Here is a 22,049-nt window from a genome sequence, read left to right as displayed (position 1 = left end):
TGCCAGAGAACAGAGGAAGTGATTCAAAATCTCCTATTACAGAATCTGTCCATCCGGAGAGTTTCTTTACAACACACACAAGTGTTGAGCTAATTATATCCAACCACATCCCATGTCCTCAGAAAATCTGAACCTAGGCTTTGTCAAGCTCAAGTATATCCCATATGTTTGCATGGTACAAAAACCCATGCAAAATCATGTTCTGCTACTCATGAAACCTCTCCTGTTAGGCTCCAGTGCTATGAAAATAAGCCCACAGGCTGACTGCATTGTCTTCTAACATCCAGCAATGGCACTGTAAAGCACTGCGTAAAGTTGCAATATAATTTTGTCATCAAAGCACTTCATGGCCAGTAATTAACAACTCATTACTACCATCATTTTATACATGGGAAAACCACAGAAAAATGAGATGATTAAAGCCAAAGGAAAGGGCAGGATATGAACTCAGGACTTGGAATTCCCTGCTGTCAGATTCACTTTGGTTTGCTATGCTGTGATCTACAGCACAGAGAGAATCGATATTTAATAGAAATGGGCTTTATTTTAGCCCATTGATTCAGATGGGTGACCTAGCAATGCCCATCTCCACACCACGGCCCAACCAGACACTGCCCACAGATACTTACAGTTCCTTAATGCATCCAATGCCCACTGCCCTTCTGATACGGAAGATAAACTGGTGGTTGTGTGTTCATAGCATGCAGAAGAATCTTTAAGTGTCAGGTCTGCCTGCTGCACTTTATCAAACTGTCCTTCTGATGCAAGGAGACTTTCTACCTTGGACTTTTCAGACATGATGAGTGAAGAAGACTGAGCATTCAGTATTAAGGGAGATTCGAGGCCCAAATCTTTATCTAGGAAACAGAAAACATAGATTCGGGTTAAACAACTGTGTCAAATTCGATGATCAACTGCAGAAAATTCTGCTTCCCACAGAAATCTCTGAGAACACTGAGAAATACAGTCCTTGAGCATGGGCTTGGTAAAAGGCCAATTCTTTTGAGGGGGAAAAAAGAATCTTTACCAGTAATTTATAAACCAGATAGAAACAGTAAAAGATATGTTTTCCAAGAGGCTCGGTATCACTTCTCCACATGACTTGTAATGAAATCATTTATTTCCAGGAATGTCAAAGCTACCAAGAGATCCCAATCCACAAGGAGTACACCTTGGCGTATTTGCACTCCATACGTGAATCTACTGATATAATTCATCTGGACCAGAGCTTTACCTGGACTTTGTAGGCTACTGGCAGGAATGTCATGCTGCTCTTTGAGCTTCTGCTGTTCTTCTTCTTCACGCTCTTCTCTGCAGGGAGTAAAGAATGAACAGGTTCTTTTAGTCACACAGATCTGAATCGCTGCATGAGAATCCATGCTCTGGCTGGCAACCTTTGAGCAGGAGAACGGGTACCAGACAAAGAAAAACCAGCCCTTCTTCCTCCAGCTACTTTTACTTACTCGCCAGGTCCTGACTGTGGTAATGGAATCACTCTTCTGGTATTCCCCATTTTTACAGTCCCTGCCATCTGAGCTATAAGGTCCTGCCATCTGCAGCAGAAGCATCAAATAAAAACATGCAAAATGTGAAGAATAATGAATACTTGTCTGCTTAACACCTCTTAAATCCAGCTAACATTATTACTGCTCTTCTTACAACAGAAATAGATTTTTCCTTTCCTTCTCAATCCTGTTACATTCAATTCCTGCAATACCTTGCAGCCACCAGTGAAGCACCACAGTGTGATGCTCACCTCACCAGGATACAGATGCAGGATTATTTTAGTCACTTATCTCGCAGTCAGTCACATAAGACCACAATTGCAAAGGCAAGTAACAGGTTTTTTAAAGTCAAAAAAGGGTCAGGAGTGAGCCTCAAACAACAGCAAACAACAACAATAGAAGCACTAAGTGTATGTACGGGGTGGCTTTTTAAACACATACGTGTTTACACATACCCTCCCCCTGCTTCTTGTAAGCTGGGAGAGACTATCCTTGGATACTTCCTACACAGGCCAACACAGCTGCATTTCCAGCTATGCTGAGAGAAGGAACTCAGGTAATTCACAGACACCTGCACCGTTACTGCAGGCAAACAGATGTAAAAGATCTCTCAAGGACCACAAATCAAGGAGCAGATGGAAGGGAACCAATTACTTACACATTCTTTTCTGACACAGTCTGTGCCACCAGTTCATAAATATGAGCGCCATTTTCTGACATGGAGATGACGAAGAAAGCTTTGTTATCTGAAGCAACACAGGGAAGGAAGAATTAAGCTAGATGCCTTGCCCCACATAGCTTCCTAAAATTCCCAAAACTGGGAATACCCCCGTCCAGAAGCAATAGAAGAAGAGTCAATGAGATAACCCTCCAATGCGATAATATGCAAACATCAAATCTTGCCTAACCCAGGAAATTTGCCTATTAGTCCTGAAAGAAAACAGCCATTACAGCCCAAACCATTCTGAAACAGATTTAATTCTCCTCTTTTCCTTCTTAATAATTTCTAGAGCACCTTTCATCTACTACAATCAGAGTACTTTAATTTAGAAGTCTATTTAAAACTCAAGCCATGCCTATTACTGACGCAAAGAAGTCAAACAGCTCATACATACAAAGTAAGACGTTGGACAACCAAGAATTAAGCCTACACATTTTCTCATGTTCTACTCTGAAATTCTAGGTAAAACCACCTATCCTCAACTGATCTTCTCTTCATTTTTGGCTTCCTCTCGTGCTTTCTCAATTGGTTAGACTGACCTGTCGCCACCTGACGAACCAGAACAGTGTTCAGTTTGATGATAGGACTGAAGGTGTGTTTGCTGTCGGCTGTTGACGCCAAGATTTTACTGTGACACTTCAGTACCAGTTTATCATCTTGTTTCTGCAACAGCACCAGAATGTCCTCCAGGAGCAGGGTGTAGAGATCTGCATGGGGTGCAAAAGAACCCAGAATGGGTTAAGGAATTCATAGTTTCGTATCACACCCCTGCAGAAAGAAAAAGGCTGCATTTTTGATTACTCATGCAGAGGCAGTAATCAGCGCTATGCCATTCTAGGCAAAGCTTGCAAATTTTCCTCATGAAAACTACATCAGAAAGCTACAGATGGAATTGGATCATCTCATGACTGACTGCTGTGTCCCTGCATGGCCTTAATGACACTCCAGCACATTTCACAATTGACAAGAATAATTTAATCAGCTCTGAGCAACACACAGGCATTATTACAGGTGGCAGTAAGAACCATAACAGGAAACGGCAGAAATGCTTTCTCTTTCTCTCCTCGTCACCAAAACCACACAAACCCAAGTCAGTCACTTGATGGGACAGGACTCACCGATAGTTTTGTCACGATTAACCTTCCAAGTTAGAGGTCCTTCATGAAGCATTTTTCTCTTTGTGAGATCCAAGTTCTGTCACCAGGGAAAAGAAAAAAGAGTATCACTATGGAATTTCTGTGGAAGCACGCAATGGTAAAGCATGGAAACGTCAGAGGGAAGGCTAGGATAGGCACTCCAGCTTGGAGATGAGCAGCTAAACCCAGCCTGGAAAAAGAAACGGGCATCGGAAGAAGGGTATGCTTGTAAACCAAAATCTTGAGAGAGGCAGGCGTTATCACTGTTCCTCTTTCACTGCTCTTTTGCAGATGCTGGGAGTCACAGGGTAGAGAATTTTCCTACCAAAAATACTAAGGCATCAGGATGTTATCTGACTGCTAGGAGGAGTTTTTCCAATGAAGCTAGCAGTTCTAGTACTGCAACTGGTTAAGGCTTCAGCACTCGATTTGCAAGTCAAGTGTGCCTACAAATGATATACAAATCATCCCAATGATCTGGTGGACTTTATAATGTCAATGGATTCTTCAGTCATTTCAGTGCTTGTGACATTTAGATCTGCAGGCAAGTAGAAGTGACAATTTTCACAAGTCATTCCTTCCAAGTCTCAGAGTCTACAATCAATGACAGCAAGATTTCATAACTGACAGCAAGTTCTTCATTTCCTAACTAAAATGCCTGCAGGTTTATTTGTGGAAGGATCCATGACACAGTTTTACAGGAAAGTCTTCATATAAAATTTTTTTGGCTACCTACTGATTTTGGGGAAGAGAGACAAGTGATAAACAAACAACAGGGAATCTATGCAAGACACACAGTAAATCCTGCTCCAAGGATGTGGAGCATTCCATTTAACAGCAGCCGAGAGCAAGTAACCACTTCTTTAACGTAACTGCAAGAATTTAGAGGGGCCATCAAACACTGTGCTTTCAGCACTGGACTCAAGACTTCATTTGGATATACCTGTGGATCCTGCATACAAATCAGCCTGTGTACAAGCTCCTCTTATAAAGCTAACTGCATTGCAACACCTCATGACTCTCTGAGGCCTCCCTAGTTCCAACAGCACAACAAAGGCTTGCAATCATTTGAGAGATACATCCATAAGACAACTTATGGTCCATTGGATATCTTTTATGTGATAGAGTACATTAGGCTGAGAACCATTAAGGTTTGTTTCAGAGAGTTTACAAGCTTCATCAACACTGCTATATGCAGAACCAAGTTGTTATATTCACAGAGGTATTCAGGCAGGTAACAAAACTCAGATTTCTGAGACTAATTGTTTAGGTTTTGTACAGAAATATTCATCTCCAAAGACCATTTGATTGTACATCAGAAGACTACAGCAGAAAGTGCCACAAACAGAACAACAGGGCTGCAATCATGATTTACATAGAGATTGGTTTAGTGCTGTCACTCACCCTGAACTCATCCATCATGGGATCCTCAGACTGTTTCAAGGGGGACAAGTCGAGACGACGCTGGTAATCTTCCAAATGCTGCAGAAAATGCAGTGAAGATGGTCACTTTGGTTAGTCAAACTCACTGGCATCAGAATGCAGGCAGTCATTAATACTTCCACACACTCCCAAACGCCCAGGATTCCTCCTCTCACAAGAATACTTGCACCACAAAACATCTTAAGGCACAATATAAAGTCACTAGTACAGAGACTCTAGGGGTCTTGAAGAGCTTGTTGCCCTTCAACTCTCTTCTCCCCAAGCCTTGATGCTCACTCCGTTCACCTCCTACCTGCTTGTTCTCAGCCTCTTTGACAGCCTGGTTCACGTGGTTAAGGATCTGACGACAATGATCTGCTGCTTTCTTCACCTTCTCTTTCTCTTCAGGCAGTTCTGCAAGGGAAAAAGGAAATGAAAGAATGCTTTTCAATAAAGGCTGAAATAGGCAGAAATCCAGTGCAGTCTGCTGACCTCAAATTTGAGAAAGAACTCAAATTCACAGAATAGCATACCAACAAAAGCACTGCAATTCAAAACTGAAATGACATAAACAGATTTGTGACAGGAGGTAATACATTCTGCCCTGCACAAGGCACTGGCCTCTGCTTAGCACCATTGCACAAGCACAGGACTTGTCACTCTTCCCTTTTTGAGGGGCTTGTGGCAACTATTCACTCCACAAACATCAATTTGAGCAGTATTCGGGGGAATCTGAAAGGTCACCACTACTCCACCATGGTACAAAGAGAGTCTTGGGGTAGATAGTTAAGATCACACACAGCCAGGTAGCCAAAGTCCCACAATGTGGCAACTGACCACTGGCTTCTGCATTTCCCCCAGTCCTTCTTACTCATTTATTTTGGAAGAAAGAAAAAGAAACGTAAGGCAAAACATCCAAAAAATGTGTTACCCAGTAACATTTTCCAATTAAATTGGAATTAAATTCCAAAATAAATATATTTATTTTAACTTCTTTGGAAAAAGGTACCATTTACGCAGCCTGAAGATAAAAACCACTATTCCTTTACAGCAAGACCAAACGAGTTCTCTTTCCTACCAACATCACTTGATCATACACAGATAGACACAGGTGAACCCCATCCATTCTCACTACCATATGCCACATTAAGGATGGAGTTAACAGGCAAATAAACAAGTACATCAAGGATAATGGAGTATCACATGCTTTCCTAATTATGATTAGAGTCAACTTGTAAATGCACTATAGTTTTTATGAGTAATGAAATTACACTGCGGCAGGTATCTGCTAGTGAACCTGAAAAGCTATTTTGTGGTAGTATTAATCATATTTTCTCCTGTTATGGTTGAAACATCTTCCAGAGTAACACATCCTAGCTAGGCTTCACCTTCTGCAAGAACATTAAAACATTCTGCAGTGATTTAGAGATGCAGCAGATGAGGAAGGAGGGCTACGTTAACATCCTCTTGGTGTCTGTTGTGTAGGAAAGTACTGCTTTCTAAGTTCAGTCTGCTTCGAATTCTTAGCTGACATTATTGACCTTAAAGAAGAACAATCAATTTGTTCTGCCTTACCTGCTTTTATTCTCTCCTTAAAGAAATATGTTGATTTGCCATAAGCCTTAACAGTACAGGAGTTTTGCTTAGGTTCTATAATGCTTTTCTTTTCTTTAATTTCTTGCTCAGAAGTATGCCCTATGTCTAGTCAAGCTTGTTTAAGCAACGGAATAACTTGATAGGTTTTTATTAGATTCCTCATTTTTCACATTTTTATGTTTGTAATGGATGATTAAAGATTTACATTATTGAACACCTTATTCTTTTTCTCTCTCCAATGCACCTACATGGAAATTAGAATTCACTTCAATGTGTTTTCTCTTAATAGTTTGATTTAGCCATCTTAACGTCCCGAATTCAGGAAAAATGTTTATCAGAGCATATTTATTATTGAAAACCAATTTATTGAAACAAATACATTATCATCTGCAGTGATTGAATTCTTTCTAGTTATTTCCATTAAGACTCCTGAAATGAGTTAAATATATCTAGAAAAGCACAGGAAGAACAGGCATGCTAATGACTATTCAAAACAATAGCACAAATGCAACTATGCCTCTCAGCCAGTTCCTAAAGATTTGGTTGCTACGAGCACGTAATAAGGAAGAGTTACATGATAACCGCTCTTTTTGTCCTCCATTTCTTTTTCTTCTGAATCTAATTCCAGCCACTGACATTGTCACATGCTCTTCTACAGCAGAGAAAATGTTTCTTCACTTTCATTTGGTTCTTGTAATCATTAAAAAACATTAATAGCCCTAATAGTGTAACACTAGAACAGGCTAGGAACTGGAGTGTGGAGAGGAGACAGTCAGAAACTCAGGGTTTCCTTCTTCAAAAATTAATAGCAAATCAAGTTGTTTTGCCAGTAACTTTCCTAGCAGAATGGTTTGGTTTCTCTTCAAACTTCAGCATTCCCCTCCTCTGACATTTTGAAACTACATTTCCATTACTGTATTGCAACCCTACAGGTTGGATGGGGTTTGGAGCAACCTGCTCTAGTGGAAGGCGTCTCTGCCTGTGGCAGGGGGTTGGAACTGGATGAGCTTTAAGATCCCTTCAACCCAAAGCAGTCTGGGATTCTATGATATTCTTGGAAATCATATTTGTCTAGAAAACCTGCTGAGATGCATGCACGAACCCTAGAGGAAAGGTTTTACCTGTGTACTTAGCAATGTTATCCAGCAGAAGGGGGTACTTAGTCAACCTCTGCATCTCTGTGGGAATAATATCCTTCAGCTGCAACCGTCGACACAGGGGATTACTCTCAGCATCCTAAATTTAAACAGCACAATATCTGCATTTGTCATTTTTATTAAGGCCGTAATTACCTGAACATGTAACATCCATTCATCACATAAACATCTATTACTTCACTTTCCAGTAATTAAATACAAGAAATGCCAAGATCTATCATTCAGACAACACATCCCCTCTCCATGTGCAATTACATATAAGAAAGGCTCATCACAAAAGCAGCAGCTTCCTTCCCTCATTACTTCACAGGGGCCTGGTACCATCTCCAATCAATCTCAATCACCACCATACAGGGAAGACATCAGTGTAGGCTTTCACACTATAGCAAAACTCCAGTACATTTTTCAATGTAACCTCAACCCTTGTATTACCAGTTTTCACAGCTTGTGGTAATGAAGATAACATTCTCTCCTCCAAATGCCACATGTATTCAAGCCCCTTTCCTGGCAGGCAGAATAGGTGCATATCATCTGCCTTCTGCCCGTGACATGCATGAAAATTGCACTAAAATGAGCAGTTTTCCCACAGATTATACATCCTTAGGAAACAGCTACCTCAAGTGAGATGCCATCTCCTGCCTGGGACAGCATGTGCTTCCCTGCACCCTATCAGGACACTCTGTGTTCCCCAGAATGAAAGGCTCCTCCCTCCAGAAATGATTAGCAGAGATAAATACAGTACTGGAAATGATCCCAATCTGAAGACAATGTCAGACATGATGTCATTAATTATAACAACTTTATCTACAGCCATTCATTATGTTACGCTGGCCACCAGCCACATCCTCGGGCAACTCAAAACCCTTGCATTCAATTCACCTGCACAAAGGTCTGGAAGCGAGAGTCCTTCTTCTGGCGTGATTTGATGACCTCCAGAGCAAAGGGCTGGTTACTGCAGAAAGTGGCAGTTGCAAGTTTCAGCTTCTCCTCTGCTGGTCCACTAAACTGTGCCAGAAAGCAAAGAAAGCCAAATTTAGACAGACTCGAGTTCAGCATGTGCCGCATTCAACAGACATTTAGCCACGTAGCACAACTGGTCTTGCCAGGGAAGAAAGGAATTGCTGGCAAGCCATGAGAAGTAATTTCCATCCTGGTTCTAAGGCCTTGCCTTCCTAATGTATTGAGGAACCCCTTGACGCCTCAAACTCTACAGTTCTCCTGTCCCCAGCTCTAGCACATCCAAACCTTTCCACCAATGCACTGCTGAGTTAGAGGGAGAATACAGGGCCACGTCTCCACTGTAAGCCTTAAGGAGAGCAGCGAAAACGGCACTCAGATGAATGACAAGTATTTAACAGAGAATTGGGCACCAAAGGTCATCTTGTCTCTCTGGGCCACCTACGTTTAAAAACCAGAATATAACAAATCCTCTTATTTCCTAAACGAAAAGTATTACAAAACCATGGCTAGGGGAAGCGATAGCCATAAGCAGGACTGAGAAATGTGCTGCAGGTAACAGATGGTTCATCTGTTACTGAAACTGCAACTCTTCCCCTTCTGCTACCCAGACTGTGATGGAGAGTAGTAACTCCTGAAAACTCTCTAGAGAATGTGGCTTTTTGTTTTATCCACTTGGCCAGAACATCATGCAAGGGCACATAACTATTAGCTTAAGGTCTAGCTTGCTCCAGCAAGTAGTTTCTTGCTTTTCCCTAACACGCAGAAGAACTGAAAGGGTTGGAGGCGTTTCTTTACCAGCCACATCTGATTTTCATTTTCTTCCCTTCTTTTTTTCTGGAATACTAGACAAACAGTGGGATATAAAAAACCACCACAAGAGACTTCGGCATGAAAAGCTCAAAAGAATAAGCAAATCAATCTTCAATCCTAAATTAAGTCGGCTTGAAAACAAACAGCAAACTGGGAGATTCCCAAGAGAGAATTTGCTTTTCCTAAACGGTCTACATCACTCCTGCTCCTGTCATTTGGAGCTCATAAAAGAAACCAGAAAAGGTTCAGCTATATGAATTCCAGGATTGGAAACAGGTATTTTTACCTATCCTTTAATTGCACCACAGGCAACACAAGACTTAAATCTCAGTGTTACAGAAATAAATTGTGTCATTACATTCTTCCAAATCCTACTCTCACCTTTATGTCTCCAAAATTACCTTTCTACTCTACCCACACAGCACAGGGAAATTATTTGTTCTTCCTTAAATTACCCTTGTCTCGAGTCAAATGACAACCCTGCAAGTTCTTCCTGCTTTTGTTCAACCCTCATTCTCTAGTCCAGTGATGGCTCCATAGAAATGACAGCTCTAAGGCCTTTAGTTCCTATTAATTGGGAATAACCTTCCCAGTTAATATATATATTACAACTAACCTCTGGCTCTGGTTGCCATTCTAGGAAACATTATTTTCAAGTAGAAAAAAAGCAATAAAGTATTTTACCCAGGAAAGCAAGTCTTCCCCAATTTGGCCAATAACAGATGTCTCGTTCCTTTTTCGGATGGCTTTCATCTGATCATTCAATGCAACTTAAAAACAAAAGAAGTCAATTTTATTAATACTGCTCCAATAGTTTGCTTGAGTTTCAGCAATTATTTTAAAATTGAAGCTATTCTAGGAAAAGAGTAGATTTGCAATGACTTCAATTAACTTTAAAAAAGAAAGTGTCCCACGACCTAATACATTTGGCAGAGTATCTAAGAAGGCACTGCCTAACTCCCTTGCACTTCTGCCTCCCCTGTCATCAAGTGGCCCCTAATAACCTTCCCAATCTTATCTTTTCTGAGGATCTCTGCCTTCTAAAAACACAGGAATAACGTTGAATGCACTTCAATCCACCTGCATAAAATGATACAAGTGACTATTCAGTGGCAGAGCCAAACCTGATTCTGACTAGTCCTTCAGCTACCCAATTAGGAAGAGCTATCCTTCAAAACCACCTGCAAAACATCAATCTCTCCATGTTTGTTTTCATATCCTGTTCACCAACAGTTGTAACATTTTCAGTGTTGACCCATAAAGACCATTCATCAAAGCACTGCTCCTTTTATCAAAGCCTGAATCAGCACAAGAGAGTCTGTGCACACAGATAAGAAAAGGCAAGTATCTGAAACACTGGGCACATGCATTCTTTATCGAGATATCTTTGTAAATCAGAAATGGAAAAACAAACTGTGTGCAAAAGGAAGGGGAACAGCTGTAGCATTCTTTCTCAGCTGAAGTGTTTTATGAGGTTGCCTCTTGTTTGAGGGTCACTTGCTTAAATTTCTCAGGTATTTGCAGCCAGGATCCCAACTGCTACTACAGAGCTGAAAGGCTCTGTATCACCTAGTTATCACCTCAGCCGCAATTACCATGAAGCCCAAGGATGTCCTCCAGGTTTGAAAAGATCTTCCGTTTGTCACTGGAGTTCAGGATCCCCTCCCGGGTGACACGCTGGTAGAAGACATTATGCAGAACCTTCAGCGTACGGACGTGAGCTCTCTCGGTGTAAAACAATTCTGGAGAGAGGAAAGCAGGAGTGTAAGCACCTGCTTAAGGAGGTGTGGAAACATGGGTCCAAACATGAAGCAAACAGCAGTCAGAAGTATGAACTTTGAAAACCTTCCCTCATGAATACTTGCTAGCCCATAATCCATCTTGCTCCAGAACAGAGCCACGCTCTGCTATACTTCCATGTTTGGAAGAACAGAGAAGACAACTGGTTCGTGCCTTATCATTCTCCCCAAACAGTGAGCTCTTAGCAGCTCATACAGCCACAAAGAGTGCTCTGCAGGACTGCAAGACCTGAAAATCAGATGAAGCTTTGAAGAGAAAGTTTGGTAGCAGCTTTCCATTTGCATCATGTGCTTTCCAACAGTCTACGCAGTGCCTCTTGCTTTCCTTTACAGAACATGATACTGCAAACTGGCCTTTCAGGGTCAAACCACTTAATATTGTTTATTTCTTCTCTAAGGACTGGATCAATCTCATCTCAGGATACTTTTCAGTCACATGTCCAAGTTTCACACACATGAACTCTTCCAGAAGTAACAGATGGCTACCACTTGGAGCAGGTCACTGAAGAAAGACCTAGTTTCAAATGTTAAGAACTTCAGAGCCCCAAAGGACTGGTTTCAACTTTGTGCTTGGTGAGCTAGGAGAAAATCAAAAGCCATCTCACCATTAATTACTTCTTGGCGCTTGATTTCATAGGGTTTCAGCCCCATCAACACTTCCCGGCTCACGAGTTGCTGCCAGTTGGGGGGGTCCATGTCCACGTCAAAATCATACAGCTCGTCTTCACTTTGTACATCTGCGAAACCAACACTGTCCATCCTAACATGAAAAAATACGTCAGTACTTCCCACTTTAGGCACGGATGTAAGGAAGAAAGAAGAGAAAAACCTAAGTGTATATAACAGTTGTACAGCATTATGAATATGCTCTCCACGATAGCTGGAGGCTGTCAGATGTCTGAACCTATAGGCATATTTTCTAATTTTGCCCTTTACAGAACAACTAAGAGTGAATATCTGTTCTGGCAGTATTTTCGTAGCACTGGTTTCAGTGATACAGATAAAATAAGTCAATTATCGAGGTGGGGAAAGGATAGGATACGGTTTCTTTCATCCATCTAACTGCAGATACAGAGCTAACAGCAATACACAGGTTTAAAAAGAAAACATGGAAATCTCAGCTCCTTAATCCATCAATTCAAATCAGCAGATACAACAATCACAACACTTCACTCATAGATCACGGGGCTTATCTGTGTATGATTCACTCCACCTGTCCTATATATGGATGTCAGTGTCTCATTTCATATATGCATTATTGAGGAAATGGAATGATCATGTAGAAAACTGCACTGGCTCAGAACAATGAACACTACTGCATTCTACCTTATAACCTATTACCATCTAAACAAACTCAGTGAAGTCTGAACATCTGTAAGCACACTCACTTGCGAAAAGGCTTTGGTGTTCCCATGTCAACCATTCTGCAAAGAACAAAAGACATTATTAGGGAAGCTTATGCAAGAATTGCACCCCACTCAGACGTTTCGTATCATTTCAGAGTAAAGGCATAACTTCCTAAGTAGAACACGCTGTCCATCTGTCAACTTCACCCTGATACATAGCTGTCTAGTACTACTGTAGTAGCAGACATAGACCACTATTGCCTACTTCTACCAGTGATGTTTAACACAAACGACTGGACTAAGCTTCAGCAGCCGTTGTCACACCAACTCTCATCCAAGGCTCAAGCAACCAGAGTAGCAGAGTTACCTCTCTGATTCTCCCTCCTCCTCCTGCAAGTTTTCCAAAGGAGATGGAAATTCAAAGGTATTATTAGGCGTGCGGGGTGTGCCTTCCATACAGTCAATAGCAGGTGGAGCTTCTCCAGTCTGCTTCAAACCTAAATAGAAAGCAAGTACAAAATGTCAAGAAAATAGAGCATATTGGAGAACTTCACGGCCTCTTCATAGCCTTTGGATTCCCAGCCTCATTTCAGGTTAGAGCTGGAAGAATTGAACTCCTGGGTGATTCCAGATGACACTGACTTGTGCTTATGAGAACAAGGCACCTCAGACTGTGTTCTTTTCCTGTTAGATGATCTGATGCCACAGTTAAGAGGATCCATCTGGCAACGATTTCTGGCCTTGATAACATTTCCTGATTTGAGCCAGAGAATATGCCAGAAAAGATGACTGAGGTAAGGAAGATCATTTTTAATGATATAAAATTGTTCCCTGATTTGCCAAGTTTGTTGCATCAGTCAAGGTCCTTTCCAACCCTACCCATTCTATGCTTCTATGAGCAGAACTGTGCTTTGTATATCCTGTTCACAACACAATCTTGAATCACTCCTCTTTGCTAGTAACATCCTACCTGTTTCACTGTCCTTGCTTCCCTCTGGAGAGGAAAAGGGACCCATTGCCAAAGGAGACATTGGGTTGGCAGGTGGGTACGGCCCATCTGCTCCTTCACTGGAGGACCCACTCTGGCGCAGCTTGCTGGAATCTGGTGGCTCTGGGCTAACTGAAGATGCTGGAGGTACATGCTTTAGATGGCGGGGCTTTTGCATTTCCATGGCTCTGCCAACTGAACAAACACAGAGCCATTACACCACTGAAAGCTTTTACCTGTTTTCAGCGATGAGGAGAAGCAGCATTTCAGGACAAAATTAGCCTTCAAAAACATGTTTACAACCAAAAAGTTTACTAAGTCCTCTTAGCATGGATTATTAAAACAGCAGAGACTTTATCTGCTGCAGAGATTAATATTTAGGAACATATATTTGCTTGTTTCACACACTTGCACTGCTATCATGTCGACTCGGTCTCCTTGGTGGGCCCAGAATATTAGGAAAGCCTCTTCTCTTTCCTTTTTCCTCTCCTTCTTTCTCTTTCTTGATACTTTGCTGCAGAAAAACAAAGCCAACAGTTCACTCATTTCTTCAAATGCAGTTATTTACTGAGATAGTGACTAATTCTTTAAAACAGCAGGAGTTTGGTACAAGAGAGTTTTATTTCTAGTAAGTTATTGCGAGGTCAACATCCTGCAGCATCAGAGGCAAAGACAGCCTATGGACACACTATGAATGGCTTAACATGGTTAGCAGCAGGGAGCCACAGTACCTGAAGAGATACATCTGTTATAAGCAAAAACATACACCCTGCTTTTAACTTAGCAGGACCCACTCTCCTCCCTAGGGTACGAGACTAATTCAGAACGATCACTATCGCCTTGTTTCTCTAGGGCACAGCATCTTGTGGCTCCAAGCCTCTGTAAGCATACAGACTCCTATCTGGGAGACAGAAGTGCAACATATCTTACCAGTTCAGAAAGGTTGTGAATGCCTGAACTAACCTTTTAGCACTGTCAGTGCAGAACTGCTTGTGGCAATCTTAACATTACCAAAGAAGCTGGAATGCTGGTGAAAATAAGTAGCTACTGTGACCACAGACACCCCCATAATTGTGGGAGACAACTGAATACACCCACAGAGATGGAGTTTTAGTGGCAACATTCATTATATAACTGGAAAGCGTGGGTGGCAGGAAGAGCAGCTTTCCTGCATTGTGAAGCATGAGGTTTTGGGCAAGTTTCTTAAGAAGAAAACTAAAGCAGACAGGCCAACAGCCAGATTAGCGTTAATGAGATAGATACTCATCTGATTCAAGGTTGTATCAATTCTAAGAAACATTTCTCACCCCAAGTTTTAACAGGGCTAGGAATGTGAAAAACAAGCAGCTAGAATTTAGGCCTACAGGTAACCGAAGAAAGAAGACAACTCCTTTCTAATTCACGTGTCTGAAAACAGATGTAGCGCCCAATTTCAGCTCTTAGGTTTTCTGTGCAGCTCAGTAACCCCAGATCCTCTTGATGCTGCAATGAAGACTGTAAAATCACACCAACTTCCGATGTGTCATGCAGAAGTGGATCCTGAAATCCAACAAAGCACACAAGCTGGACAGCTTTAAACAAATGCACTCTGGTCACAACACTACTACCTTGATCTTTGGCAAGAAACCAATACGGCCACGCTTCTGCTCCAGGTTCCGAGGTTCTTTAACTTTGACTCCCAGGTGTTTCATGTACGTAAGAATCACATACTGCATTGTGGAACTGCCCAATACATAAAAAACAAAGAAGATGGAGAATAAGGAGAAATGTCAAATGCAAACTTTGTGTTGAGAAATTAACTATTTCTAGATTAAAAGAAGTTGCCAAGTTTTGGGGGTTTTAATATGAAACAAACTATTACAGACAATGGAAAAGACTCAGCTAATACCAGCATTTGTTCCTCTTGTAAGCAAAAGATGGAGTATATAAGCCTAGGAGGTAAATTAATTTTGAGCAGTACACAGAAGGTCTTAAAATGATATACCAAATACATACTTGCATTCATATTATAGTTTTGAGTTATTTTTCAAACTTAGTAACAGTAAAAGGTATGGCTGATGTAAAGAGTAGAGTAAAAGCTACCCAGTTTGTATACAAACTGAACAAGACAAGGCACATACACAGACCAGACTGAAACAGCTACAAGGCAAAACCAAAAGAAACACAAACTCTCAGTGACAGATCTGAAACAAAGGCGACAAACTTCAGAATCAGAAGAGTTTGAGAGCAAGAGGTTGATGCTCTGAGTTCCAGTGAATTATGCCAGGCGATTTAGAAAGAAGAGTTTGTGGCTATAGCCAGCAGAGGGCGGTCTTATGCTGCTCAGCAGAACACAGAGCCAGCAGTGGGGTGGGTTCTTATGCAAGCTCTATTACCTCTTGTCTTCTTCCAAAGGCTGAGATGTCATCCTAAAAACAAGAAAGACTTTAAAAACGAAACTCAAAAACCAATTAACACCCATTCACACCCACCCAAAGCATCAGCTGCTCTGTTCAAAGCATCCTTTCGAATGTCAACAAGTCCCAGGCGCTGGTATGGGGAAGGAAGGCTCATTCAGCTTACATTAGAAGTAAAACATGGGCTCTGAAAGGGACTCTGATCTAGTAATGCAGAAGGTCACAATGACAACATTACCTCTGCTATTTGAACAGCAGCCTCCTTGAAAACATACCTAATTTACCTAAATATTAGCTTACATTTGGCTATCATCACTCAAACATACATTGATAGCAAACAGGGGAAACAATATGAATGCAGTGACACCAAGTTGCTTCTATTACCTAATTCCTTTACTGTTTTTAGGTTCAGGGTAGAATCTTTTCTACCCCCACAATTAAACCTGCTGTTACTCACAAGACTTCCTCAATTTTAGCAATAATCTGTTCTGCACATGCTCTTTCCTTCTCCATTGCAATCCGGTCACGAACTCTCTCTGAATCCAGCTTGGTTAGCTCTCCTTCTGCCAGGGTCAATCCCATACTACGTTTCTGCCTGAAAAATGAGGAGAGGGAAGCACCACTTGAACTTGAGTACTGACCTGTAACAAGGAAAAGCAACCTCCTGACATTCTGAATGTCAAACAGGTTTCATTATTGGTTTCTGTACAAAAACGTTGAAGTCCTGACATTTCCTCGTAACATTTGTGCTCACTGTAAAACTTAGCTAAGATGGCCTTTGGAGAAACTATGTTGTATGGTATTTATCAAGAGAGGCAGCTACTGCACGGGTCAAGAAAAAGTAGTTACTCTTTTTGCAGCATCCCAGGTTGTGTATTTGAAGCATATGCTTGAAATGAGACATTTTTAGGTATAAATGAACACGTGTCTTGGTCTAATGTCTCATGTTGGCACTGAGCTCTTACAACTCCAGATGAAAGGGCATACTAATTATCAAATTCTACTATATGCCCATGACAACCTTCTGAAGTGAAGTCTTCTGTGCCCAAAGAGGAGAGAGAAGGGAAAAAGGAAAATAAAGGGGGAAAAATAATAAGGAAGATAAAAGCTGACAGCAAACAAAACTGGTACAAAGGATTTATATCATCTCACCTAGAGAAACAATGTTCTGAAATTGCCTCAAACAGCCTCAAGGAATGAAGAATCAAAGCTCTAAAACTGATCTTGCAATTACTTTGAACACAGTGTCAAAAACCATTCGAGAATTGGTCACAGGGTGACCCTGGAGGCCCTCATCCAGTGGCATCTTCCTATTTATTCAGTCCAAGATGAATTACTATGTCCCTTGAGTTTGGACTTGCCCTATACAGAACATGCTGACTGAAGGCAAGCATGAATTAAACGAAATCTACATGGATAACTGCTGTTACCTGAAATCTTCCAGATTCCTCTGAACTTCTGGACAGACTTTATCCTGCATAGTTTGTATAAACTGACGATGAAGCTCTTCAGGAAGGAGTTCTGGCCTTCTTCTGTCTGTAAATCAGAACAGATAATAGATTATTCTCTTGGACTGCCTCAGACAGAAGAAACACAGGAAGAGATAACCAAGGCAAGAGCACCCCTACCTAGTTCTAAGGAGATTTCATCTGGAACTGGAACTTTCAGGTTCTGCAAAGGAAAAGATCAGCTGGGAGAACAGACAGAGCAAACACCACCCCAGTAAAACACACAGTACAAAACACACAAGAAAATCGCCTCACAAGCTCAAGTCACTCAACCTGAACACCTGATGGTATAAAGGGGGAAGACTCCCATTTTGAACATATATTATATTACAGAAGGATTATTTCACCTAAAGACATGGTTCTAGCCTCTGCTACACTATCTGGTAGACCAATTTAAGACAGCATAGAAGTTTCTCAGATTTTCCAACAGATACACAAGATTTCCCAATCCTTGTAATAGCTACATCAATATATGCAGCAATTATTAACTAAAAGACAATGTATAACAGCTAGAGCTTGCTTAGGTATTAAAAACCTGTTTCTTCTACCAGACAACACACTCCCTGTGATTTACTGAGTTACCAGGCACCTATGGCTGTAATTTGCCACATTCACTGGCAACATCTAAACAAGAAAACCTTCTTATTTTGGAGGACTTAAATAACTCCTTAGTTTTTTCCAGTTCAGGAGAGTGGAGAGGGGGAAAAGTCAACTTGCTAGATAAACTTGAAAGTGAAAGAAATGACTGGAACATACTGCAGCTCGGTCCAAGAAGAACTGGTAAAACTCAAGGAAGACACGCCGAGTCTCTTTGGAGTTGGTCTGCTTGTACAAGTCTGTGTAAAGGTAGCACAACTGCGGGAAACAGAAGGGAAGAAATTATTAAGCAATACCACGAGAACTCTTCTAACACCTCTAACTCTAGTTTTTGTTCAAGTATTTCAAGGAATTCAGTGCTGGTGGACTGAAACTCTTCCTAACTACTTTGAGCCATCTGGGTGGCTCAGGTAACCCCAGCTTGGCTGCCCTGGTAATCAGCAGAGAAGGGAAGGGTGAGGGTGGGCAGGAAGAGAGAGGAAAAGGGATCAGACCTTCCCCATAGAAAACTGATCCCACCTCCTCAGGGTACAATTAAATGCTTTCAAGAGCTAAATCCTTATTTGTAAATAACTGAATGTAAGGGAAGCTCTTTTCATGCTTCTCTTCATTTATCTGAAATACTCTCAGGCCCGCACAGGATCTGCATTTCTCTCCTTGCCGATACAGCCATGTCACTGACAATGCTATATAAGAATAAGGAAATCCTGATAAACTGGTTGAGATTACCAATTTGGGCCAGGACAGCAATTCCAGATCATCTTACCAATGCTGCAGGGTCAAACTGGGACACCACATGATGCAGAAGAACAGCCAGGTGAGCTGGGCGAGATTTCAGGAGCTCAATGTTTTGGAAACAGCTGCACTGTCCATTAATCTGTAGAGAGGCATGGAAACTATTTCAATTATTCAAGAAAGCCATTGGTAGAAAACCCAAGAAGCTTTGTTCCAATAGCTCAGCTCCTCATTTAATTAAAACCGATCAATTCCAGACCCTTTGTGATGCCATTCTCACATCCCAGAAAGCGCTCCCAAGCGCTGAGTACTGTATAATGAAATATAATCCAGAGCAAAGGACAGCTAAAATAACTCCACATAAGTATGTCAAAAGCCATGGCAGCTATATTGCTGTGACAGCAACAGAAGATATCAAAGACGGCATACTGTTGAATGAATAATTCTGGTCGAGGGAGGAAAGGGGTGGCTAAAAGTCATTCTCACCTGCTCCTGTTCAGTGTCAAAGTCATCATCCTCTGCTCCAATGATCTGAGGCACCACTCGGGATAAAGGACTTCCAACACTGGACTGGGAATCCTGTGGTGAGTCAGAATCAAGGGAAAAGAAGGGCAGGGAAGGGAAGGAAGAATGTACAGGGTGATTTCACTCTTGGCACAGTAAAACTTCTTTACCAAGTTAGAAATACTGATCCCAAAACCCAGTGGAAATCCATTTGTCTTTACTCAACCTTGCCCAATTTTGCAGTTACAAGATCCCCTTACAAATGCTTCTCCCAAGTTACAAGCACTCGGAACAGATTAAATCAGATGATTCAAAACCAACTGCATCATATACAGACATGAGCACATTAAGCATGTGGCATATGACAAATGCCATCTTAGTACAAATGGAGAAATATGACTTTCGAAAGTCAAGCAGATGAGGGGAAAAACATTTCAGAAGCCATCCTAAGGAAGATAATGCGTTCAGCTAGGTCTGCACTTTCTGCTATGTTTCACTTCTACCTAATCTTGAGCCCATAACTGACAATGCCAGCCTCATAATGACCAAATATCCTAAAGAAAAGACTTCATCATTTACTGCTGGACTCGAGGAATAAAGTATGTACAACGGCTCTACCTGTTCTAGGTCCAGCTGGTTTACTGCTGATGGTATGTTTCACAGCTCTAAATGTGCCTGCTCTTAAGCTCCATAAACATTTACTCAGCTAATTAACTTTCCCTGCACAATTTTAATTGCATTTTAATTTCTAAACCAAAGTTTATGCATGCTTCATCTAGACAGTGGAGAAACCCGGCAAGGTTTTAATGGGCCCATTACAGGAGATGCTGTTGTGACACTTTATGTTTTGTACTCACAGTATCTTGAACCTCAGCCTTTTCTGGGCTCTCATCTGGATAAACCCGCTCCTTCAAGCCACTGCGAGGACTCTGGACAAGAAGGAAGTTCAATTCTGGTTAAGTACCAGCAAATCCAGGAAAATGAGAGCTGCACAGTTATGTCTTTCACCCACAACAACCAAAACTTCTCCTTTCTGTCAGAGTGGACTGTTAGACATGCAAAAAGCATGTGCTGTTGGCTTATCTTCAGTGTGTCCACAGTAATATCCAGGCGTTTGACTGTCTGGTGTGCCAGTCACCTCCAGCGATCACATACCATCCACAATACTAACAGGATGAATTTGATTTGGAAGATAGCTGTGAATTTTGTTCTGCATTTACTATATACAAACATGGGGATATCTAGTCAGGTCTGGAGCTGGAACGTGGCAAAACAGTCCCGCATGTTCACATTTTAGAGGTGTATCTGACCCACTTTCCTTTTACTTCCAAACACAAGTACAAATTTAGCTCCAACATCCTTAAGTTAAACCACAAATTTAGGCCAAAACCCAAGTACACAGTCTCAATTGCTCTGCACTAATCAGATAGTGACTTTTAATTAAGGATTAGGTGCTAAGGCACTCCAATGGGGAGACCATACAAGCACACAGATTGATAACTAATGAGTGAACAGATTAAGAGCCTTTACTGCTGGCAATAATTGAAGCTTATTTGGTACAAGTAAGGCTCTTCCCCAGTTTCATGGCAACTTGCCCACTGACTAGATCTGAATCACAGCTACCACAATTGGAACATTACCATACTCTTAGAAGATGCTCTAATTGGCACCTCTGAGTTCTGAGAAAGATGCTGGCATCCATCTTTCTTTGTCTGGTTTCAGGGATTGTGCCAGGAAAATCTAATCCTGCATAAAAACCCAAACCCCACACTATTTCTTCCCCAATCCTAAGAGAAGTCCAATATGGTATGTTTTCTTGTGAATTTATTTTGGTGTGTACTGAGAAGCCTGTTCTTGTAATACAGTGTTACTGAGTCAGAGTACATATGTATGATACACAAGACAACACAAGCACAAAGAATCTCTACTAGAAAGCTAAATCCAAGCCATATAAAAGCAAAGTCATGGAGCTATTGAAGACTCACATCAGTAATGTCACTGTTTGGTCGGGAGGGGCTGTCACCACTGTAATCTAGTTTGCTCACACAATCCCCACTCTCTGCCTCCACTTCACTGATCTGCAGCGAGTCCGTCACAGACCTGGAGGACAAGACTCCATCCTACAAAGATAAAGTGAGTTGGAAGACAGCACAGAGCAAGCAGAGCATTTCAAGAGTCAATCCTTAAACCCTGCACTTACTGTTTTAAAAGCACTTTTTCACTGTTGATTTGAAAGTCCATTTTAAAGCCTACTTCACATATTGACATTGCACACTGCATCGCTTGACAGCCTCTGCAAGCCTAACTACAAGTCTCAACTCTAGAGGGTGCCATTTGCCTGTACAAGCACACGGCAGGGAGCTCCTGCTTGCCCACAACATCATCATCCCCCAAGAATTTTCACTCGGAACACAGCACAGAGAAGCCTGACACATTCTGTTACCTGAGTACAGCCTGTGGCTTTGGACAACTGCTCTTGCAGCTGAGGAATGTGCTTCTTCGCTTCCTGTATCTCTTTGAAGAGCCGTGTGGCGGGTGATCGGTTATACTCTTCTTGCAGAGACTGAAAGACAATTTTAAGGGCTTTTGTTCAGTATCTGGTCGATAGCAAAGCTTAGAAATACAACCTGCTACTGCTTACAATCCCCACTGACACATTTAAACTAATAGACAGCACATCTGCACACCTACTAAGTGGATGCAACAGAAGGGCCATTTTATATAGCTCCCCTCTCTCTCCTGTGCCACACACAAAAATAACCACACTCTGGAGATTCCCTGGAATCCCTCAAAGATGCTTACTTGCCCATGGATTAGATCAGACTGAGGGATATGTACATTGCCACTTTGGAAAGTGACTAGATCTCTG

The 22,049-nt window shown here is 41.6% G+C and overlaps 1 protein-coding gene across 3 annotated transcripts in view; it reads right to left on the bottom strand.

Moving 5' to 3' along the window:
• ARHGEF12 (Rho guanine nucleotide exchange factor 12) overlaps positions 1-22,049 on the bottom strand; it is a 70,379-nt gene that overhangs the window by 5,738 nt on the left and 42,592 nt on the right. For all 3 annotated transcript variants that reach the window (XM_057433278.1, XM_057433288.1, XM_057433296.1), the window contains 28 exons: positions 21,624-21,743; positions 21,166-21,300; positions 20,038-20,109; positions 19,163-19,255; positions 18,708-18,818; positions 18,101-18,199; positions 17,465-17,507; positions 17,267-17,372; positions 16,294-16,431; positions 15,816-15,848; positions 15,048-15,162; positions 13,849-13,954; positions 13,423-13,635; positions 12,820-12,949; positions 12,495-12,530; positions 11,712-11,866; positions 10,903-11,049; positions 9,992-10,077; positions 8,417-8,542; positions 7,502-7,616; positions 5,098-5,198; positions 4,767-4,844; positions 3,345-3,420; positions 2,766-2,933; positions 2,164-2,251; positions 1,464-1,553; positions 1,235-1,311; positions 630-857 (listed from right to left, as the gene is read on the bottom strand). In XM_057433278.1, coding sequence (XP_057289261.1) covers positions 630-857; positions 1,235-1,311; positions 1,464-1,553; positions 2,164-2,251; positions 2,766-2,933; positions 3,345-3,420; positions 4,767-4,844; positions 5,098-5,198; positions 7,502-7,616; positions 8,417-8,542; positions 9,992-10,077; positions 10,903-11,049; positions 11,712-11,866; positions 12,495-12,530; positions 12,820-12,949; positions 13,423-13,635; positions 13,849-13,954; positions 15,048-15,162; positions 15,816-15,848; positions 16,294-16,431; positions 17,267-17,372; positions 17,465-17,507; positions 18,101-18,199; positions 18,708-18,818; positions 19,163-19,255; positions 20,038-20,109; positions 21,166-21,300; positions 21,624-21,743 — 3,085 coding nt within the window. The remainder of the gene's footprint in view (positions 1-629; positions 858-1,234; positions 1,312-1,463; positions 1,554-2,163; positions 2,252-2,765; positions 2,934-3,344; positions 3,421-4,766; positions 4,845-5,097; positions 5,199-7,501; positions 7,617-8,416; positions 8,543-9,991; positions 10,078-10,902; positions 11,050-11,711; positions 11,867-12,494; positions 12,531-12,819; positions 12,950-13,422; positions 13,636-13,848; positions 13,955-15,047; positions 15,163-15,815; positions 15,849-16,293; positions 16,432-17,266; positions 17,373-17,464; positions 17,508-18,100; positions 18,200-18,707; positions 18,819-19,162; positions 19,256-20,037; positions 20,110-21,165; positions 21,301-21,623; positions 21,744-22,049) is intronic.

The sequence above is a fragment of the Pezoporus wallicus genome, unplaced genomic scaffold, assembly GCF_028554395.1.
Source record: "Pezoporus wallicus isolate ANWC-B61680 ecotype Strahan unplaced genomic scaffold, APGP_CSIRO_Pwel_v1 contig_11829, whole genome shotgun sequence".
In the NCBI taxonomy this organism is placed as follows: Eukaryota; Metazoa; Chordata; class Aves; order Psittaciformes; family Psittacidae; genus Pezoporus; species Pezoporus wallicus.
Note: the sequence above shows the minus strand (reverse complement) of the source record. Positions and strands in the feature narration are given on the sequence as shown.